This window comes from Schistosoma mansoni, chromosome 1 (assembly GCF_000237925.1).
Source record: "Schistosoma mansoni strain Puerto Rico chromosome 1, complete genome".
NCBI lineage: Eukaryota > Metazoa > Platyhelminthes > Trematoda > Strigeidida > Schistosomatidae > Schistosoma > Schistosoma mansoni.
The window spans coordinates 65,445,165-65,452,751 of NC_031495.1; the positions used below are offsets into that span (position 1 = coordinate 65,445,165).

The 7,587-nt window shown below is 33.0% G+C and overlaps 1 protein-coding gene across 1 annotated transcript; it reads left to right on the top strand.

Moving 5' to 3' along the window:
• Positions 1–3,833: 3,833 nt before the first annotated feature.
• Smp_192050 (hypothetical protein) lies at positions 3,834–6,446 on the top strand (the record flags this gene model as incomplete). Its single annotated transcript, XM_018795232.1, has 5 exons — positions 3,834–3,902; positions 3,960–4,029; positions 4,324–4,422; positions 5,429–5,479; positions 6,361–6,446. The coding sequence occupies 5 exons, from the start codon at positions 3,834–3,836 to the stop codon at positions 6,444–6,446; spliced, it is 375 nt and encodes a 124-aa protein (XP_018649565.1).
• Positions 6,447–7,587: the final 1,141 nt, after the last annotated feature.

Here is a 7,587-nt window from a genome sequence, read left to right on the forward strand (position 1 = left end):
AATGGTCATCCAGATGATTTTTCACAGTATATAGTTAATAATTATAGGACGCATTATTTAGTCGAGTGTGAAAGCATAGTGTTTAAAACGGTAACTCCAAGGATTGATAAACTGAAGACATAACAACTAGATGATTCTATTTGACAAGTATCATTCAACACATCTGAAATAAGATGGTTGATGATTTCAATGTTTATTCATAGCTGAATCAAGACCGTCTTTAAATCAACGGTGAAAATATCTGTTATCCTTTCATTTTATTAGTGGTAGTAGTCGTGTGTAAAATGAATATTTCATTCAATCTTGTTCTGTCTGTATTGATGATCAATAGTCATATGAATGTAATGATAAGGAGTGACATTCATTATCATTTCGAAAACTCTTATCACGCTCAATAAACAAAAGAAAATGTCATATAGTCTGATTATGCGGATAAAATCTGGTGATAAACAACAAGGAAGTAAAATCTTTCATATTTCAATAATGAAGAGAACTGAGGTCAACAGACAGATCACACCATAACATTATGTACAATATTATTATCACTATTGTTATATTTGAAAAAATAATTCTTATGTGAAAATACATAATAATTTGGAAGAAATCAAATAGATTTGATGATTATATGTGATATTGAAACACGTATTCCTGACTGAACCGTCAAGTCACTGAAGTCGATGTGGATAGTTTGGAGTGCACGAAAGGAGTAGGTGTTGTATTCCGGTCATATAAATATTGTTCATCATGAATAATTTGTCCTCGTTGGACAATATTTTCTACTTGATCACTACAATCATAACGTTTTGTCGTCAAACACATTGCGTCGAGTGAAGTAGATATGTTAAAGAAGACTATCTAGTTTTCAAAATAGAAGGGAGGAAATACTAATAATTGAAATAACAAACAATCAAGGATAACCATTACGAAACTGAAATCAGGCATTTCTGTCTCTCTGCTCATCACTAGTCAGCATTGTCAATTAACCTAGTTTCAATGAAATTCTCCAAAAGTGTTCTCCGGACTACATTGAGTTCATCATCAGTTGTGCCTTCGGTGCACATTATCTCCGTGGAGCGTTTAGGAACCCCTAAGCCCTAATTGTTTCTTGAGACTGTCCTAATGCGTTTTTTTCTGACGAAAACAAATTGGAATTCAGCAGAATAGAAAATACATTATGTGAAAATACATAATAATTTGGAAGAAATCAAATAGATTTGATGATTATATGTGATATTGAAACGCGTTTTCCTGACTGAACCGAAGAAGTCCAGACAAGTTAGCTGGACGAAACGTTGGAATTATTTAAATTTCAATCGCTGAGACTATTTCAAATATAATTTTTTCACATATAATGAATTCTCTATACTCGGCGGCCAATTCCTGTCAAACTATTCGTTCTAACCTTGACGAATATTCGTGTAGAATAGAATGTAGTTTTCAAAGATCTGCATAGTCTGTCCTCTGAAATGCAAGATGCCATATCTACCTTGAGTTTGATATTCTGTAGTAAAAGATTCTTCGTAACTGTGAAAGTTCATTCAAATTAACATCCTCATTTCTGACTACATTCAATGATTGAAATTGTTAAGTAGCATTTTCCCGAATGGTTTATAAAATTAAATTCAGCCCATCACTATCAATTACGTCATCGGTGAATATTCGTCTAGCTCGTGAAGATGGAAAACAGGTGAAATTACTTCCCCTACTTAGAGTATCCAAATCTGCAAAGTCCACATCAGTCTGTTTTTATTCCAATCGAGCTATTCTTTAATGGATTTGATGGTCTCTGATAACTTTGTGGAACTCCTCTTTTTTACCACAGACTACTGTTTCCCCATTTATTCATCTACAAATACATTTGTGCGACTTCTATTGAAAGATATACAAGGAGAAAAATATGAATAGAATGAATGGTTGACATTCATTAAGAAAAAACTGTCAGGTTTCAACAGGATATTAGATGTCTATTCATAATCATATTATTAATGACCTCAAACGTTCACCATAGACCTACCTTACTGCCTTATGAATTCTTCACGATGCAGCGAAGTCATTCATTTGAAAGCTTTTGAAATGATTAATAAGACGATTAGAGAATAGTGGGTTATATGCATGAACTAACAAAATGTAAGTGTTGATGTCGCGTAACTACATCAGCGTGTAGCCCATTTAGGTTGCTGAACGTATCGCGTACTTACAACACATTCGCTTTTAAAAATATGTCAAATACACAGGTAGATATAAGGAGACACTGCACTGAATAATTAATAATGTCCGTCATACTCTTCCTGAACACAGTCACTCATTAACACTATTACATACACAGATACGTTTCCTCTGCTGATTAGATATTTGTCTACAGCATAGAATGAGCAATGTACCATTGAAAACAACTTTGGTATTGATGAATTAACGAAATTACCCAAAGGCGTTTCTTTCGACAATAGACCGTGAGACTCGAGAAAACATTTTGATTAGTGCGACATCATTTTCAAGTAAATCAATACAACCCCACTGAGTCGGGAGGTAAACCTTTTTGCAATATCATGCAAAAAACAAATATTCCCATCTCAGTTTGCTGAAATTATTATTCACTTACGGAAGTACCGACTTTTATTCATTCATCAGAATTCTATGTTTAGTGTGAGTTAATTATACACTTGATATTATCTTATCACAGTGAAATTCTCGTATGTTTCGACACAGATTACAATCAATACAAGTTCAAATGATGCATGGTAATCATTCATCGAAACACTGAATTCGAATCAGTCCTCCACTTCTGTATTGTTAAACTTTTCAATTTTCAGATACAATAATCACTGTTGTTATTTCAAATCTGTGTCATGAGGGAGATGTCGTTCTACATTTTCAACAGTTCACTTTCAGTAAAATGCATTTTATTTCTTCTATTACATTCTTTCGAAAGCTCAATCAACATAACTGAATACAATTACATCCATTTCTGCGTTAATAATTTGAATAGATTATCCTTTTTCATTTAGACACTTTTTGACAATCAGTGTTATAATATGTTAACAAAAGGAATAGATATGACTTTCTTTAAAAGTTACAATTTCATAATGAACGACGATGGAATTCATGGGTAAAAGGGTAGCTATTACTTACCAATCAAAACAGTTTGTGCTACTTCGATTTCATCCAATCAAATCAAAACTACTGATCGGTGACGATCAGTCAATAGATTATACCAGATAAGAAACTGTTTGTTCGTAGACACATAAGCACAAATTTTGAATAACAACTTGGGCAACCGCATATTTTGAAATATTGTCAATCACAGGGGTCAACGGCCGATAAATTTCAGCTAATCATCTCAACAGTCAGAAGCGTATTGGATAAAGATGAGGTCATTTACCTTCATGATTGGTTGTCAATGAACGTGTGATTTTAATAAATTAGATTTTTCCAATGGTCACTTTGAACCATCGAATCACGAAGAAACAAACAAATACTTCAAAAGTCTATATAAACCTGACAAGTTCTATCAAAATTTCATTTATAACTTTACACGAGAAGATGAGGTAAGTGCTGAATGAACATAAGATTTCTGTGCAAATTTTGATACAATGAGATACCGTTGATTTGTTCATCTCGATCATTTTAGAAATACCATTTTGCGTAGTCTATGGTTATCGTTTCATCTGATCATCATTTGGCCATATAGATATTTCGACTGCCATGAGATTTGCGAAAACCCTAATTTGCTGAACTATGAGAATATCATTTTTGAAAATGATTCGTACCGTTATGTAAGTTATGTCAATTAAATTCTAATACATATACTCCAGTCTCTTCATTATAATTATTCAATGAGGATTCGTCTTCATCAGCCTCAACCAGCTTTCACCGACAGTTATCCAAAAATTTACGGTTCATACGTGAGTTGAATTTATTTTTCAATAGAACTACATATCCATATGTTTGCATCATTTTAGTTTGTTACACCGAGATTCTCCTTTCGATTCTACGATACTCTAATCCATGAAGTTTGTATTTACTCTGATGGTAAGCTAATAAATTTCGTTGATCTCGAATTATGACTGAGTTTTCTTGATCAAATTTCTCTTCATGAATCAAAGTTGATTCAACTTCTTCAGTAAACCAGTTTGAGGTTCCTTGTTACATGAAAAACGTCTTTGAATATCTGTTCTCGTTCGAACTGTCAAAGGTTTGGCCTCTTACAACAAACAAAATACAGTTCATGCAAATGATTGAATTCTTTCATTTATTTCAAAATCTCTTTATTTATTCACTGCAAAATTATCAATAATGTTGCATTTATTCATCAAATAAAAACAGGTAACATACTTTTAACCAGAGCAGTGTACGACTACTTCGGAGGTATTGAAAATTTTGCACAAAATGTTCAAGAATCTGAAACGATGGTTTCCAATGAGGGTGAGCTTTTATTCTATTCATTTAAAGTTTGTTTTGTTTCCTTTCCTCGCACTTATTTTGTATGAATGCCTCAGTATATTGCTTGATTATTACACGAAAGTTAACCAATACACAGTGATTGTTCGGTTTGTGTGATTTTTGTACCAGAACGTCTGTGTGTAGTACGTTTTGAAGGTTAGCCCTAAAATAAACGAGATATTGTTTAGAAAATATTCACATTGAGTGAATTGGATTGATAATCCAAGTGACAAAATTGCCAGAAATAAAATTACTCACCCTCCAGTCTATGAAAACAACAAAACAGAAGATATCTCATCAACACCATATTTCGTGGTAAACTGACCACTTGTGCAATGGTGAGCGATGTTGTTAGAGGAGTAGGTTCGAATTATTGAAGTCTTTTAACTATCAAGGTTTTCTAGCACATACTTTATCCATGAAAGTTCAATGTCTGTGATTTGTTGTCTGTGAATCATCGACTATGTGAGACTATTTTTGTGATTATATGGATATGATACTGCACTTCGAATCCTAACACTTTCCAAAACAGTTAACTAATGAACAGCCATAACATGTCCTCTCGTACAGTACGAATAACTCATATAAGAACACTTAAAACATCAACGCGACATACATTTATTTCGGTCAGAAATCAGAATTGACGAATAACAGAATCTCATGAAAAGATTTTGACGATGTATTGTCGATAAGGTATTGAACGTCTATTTCTAAGTGGAAAGCTTCTAGAACAAATTTTAATGAAGCGAAATATTCTTCTCAGTTGATTGTATTAAAAGGTTGATCATCTCGATAAATTCGTAATACTTCTTGAAATGTCCTCCTAAGAGATGATTGGGCGCTTAGCTACACCGGTTTATTTTATTCTCAAAATGTAGATGTTAACTTGTTTGAGAAAGCAGTCCGTATCAAAACGTACATTGATTGAAAGAAGTAGATAATCGATATTCAGGTATTTTACCATCTATTTTCATTTTTATTATTTCAGAGGAATCGTTAGCAGTCAAAAGGAATTTTCTAATAAACGTCAATGATAAAGGTGAGTGAACATTGAACAATCGTTGGATCAATCTCACGAAACTTTTAATGACTCACACTTTCAATCATTATGATTACTCAACTTTTGCGTGTTCGCTTTGAACAAATCCAACTTTCAAAAAACTAACAAAAGAGTGAAGGTGCTACTATTCTGGAAAATGAGGGAAGACTGAGTACAACCATCTTGACTTAGAGAACAGTTAAAGTGAGCAGAAAAAGAATATAGTTGACGAGTAATAAATAAGTCAGCATGGATAAAATAGGTAACAATCTCATTCCACTTGTCGGAAAATGAATGTAGAGATTATTTATCCTTTCAGGTTTCAGTCACATTTCTGAATATGACACGTCCACCTACCTATCCATTCATCACATAGTCACTCCTTAATATTAACGATTATCTACATATATCTAAAGCTTTTCCGTTCTCATCTACAACAAAAAGACACAGTAGTCAGAATCAGTAGACCAGTGGAAATTATTATATATGTTGACAACCATCTAAATTCTCAAGTTTAATGTAAAACGAACACTGCACAGCTCATGTCATGCGTCTATTGTTTCAAATAAAATTATTCAAGATATTTCGCAAATGTCAATATATCTCCGACTATCATATCTTGGATGACAAAGTAGACGATTCGTTGCTTTTATAATAACACAGTAGTAATATAGCTTCAGAATCTTGGCATTTGACATTTGTTAGAGAGGATTCATGCCCGTCTCATTCAAGTGACGTTCACTTTAATGTATTAATTTCCATTCCATCTGAAGAAATCATTTCAGATAACACACTAGATATCTACTGCAACCTATCCACCTTGTTACCTTGTTAATCGATAATACCTCAAATTCTGAGTATCGACAGTCTTCTTATTGTAGATGTTTCAGCAAAGATGACTAGTGTAATACAACCAAATGGGAAAATAACTTTGTATTTTGATAACGTAAGTTGCACAATCTCATGAAAATGTAATTTTGTTCATGTACTTCAGATCATTCTATTGTTTCATATTATTCAATTCTGTCAAAGGTATCTGGTTACGTTGACCATGATAAAAAGAGATCAACATTGTGTAATGAGCAAACGGACTAGTTGACAAGATTGTCAATCGTTTTAATGACACACTATTAAAGCACGTGTTGAAAATAATGAATAATCAGAAGTGAAAATCTATCATAAAAATAATCATGTGTTTGTGACGAATATTAACGGATAGTGTATGTTTGAGTACTATACAGAATGTGTCATATTCTGTCATGCTCCATTTCATCTTGTTGAGATTAGCTGTTCGGATTGTTCATTGTTGAAAATCCAGGTTGCAGCATCCTCACAGTTATTTACCATCACATTTCATTTCAACAGACGAAAATTTACATCTCACAGTACGTCGCCACATATCATGATTGAAAGATAGTTCATAAGACTTGAATGAAGTTGACAACCGTTGTGATTTGGAATATCTTTACACATTGAATGGAACATTCATGGAGAGAAAACTGAAAATATCATCAAGATTAGTGTTAGTGTGATTAGTAGTCTTTCGATGAAATGATATAAATGGAGACATTTTTTCTGTGATCAATTGATTTCACCTAATTGATTGTGTCGTTACACACACTGACTCAGGCTTTCAACACTTTGTTTTCAGATTCCTACGGAAATTGAAGGAATTGAGTGGATATCGAAAATCAACACTACAATCAAATGTGGAGAAAGTAAGAAACATTTCAACAAATCTTGTTAACTCATTGATGTACGGTGATGTACATGTAGGATATCCATATATCCTATCAGAGCCTAGTAGTATAGCTTTCTAACAGTTTGCAATAATCAGTTGTTTCTTGTGTGAAATCGGCTGGTGAAAATGCTATCGAAGTGTTGTGTATAATTGTGCGAAATGGAATTTAAATGATATTTGTAAACACCCTGTCCAAAATGTTCTGAATGTTGAGAATTTAACGTTGAATAAGTGTTCACATTTGTTGTAAGAAAACTGCAGTGTTATACCTGATTGGAAATGACAGTGTCGGGTTATTTAAAAGCGTATGATATCAGTGATTATGTCTTTTCAACAGAGGATCACCATGGTTAAATGAATTGAAATC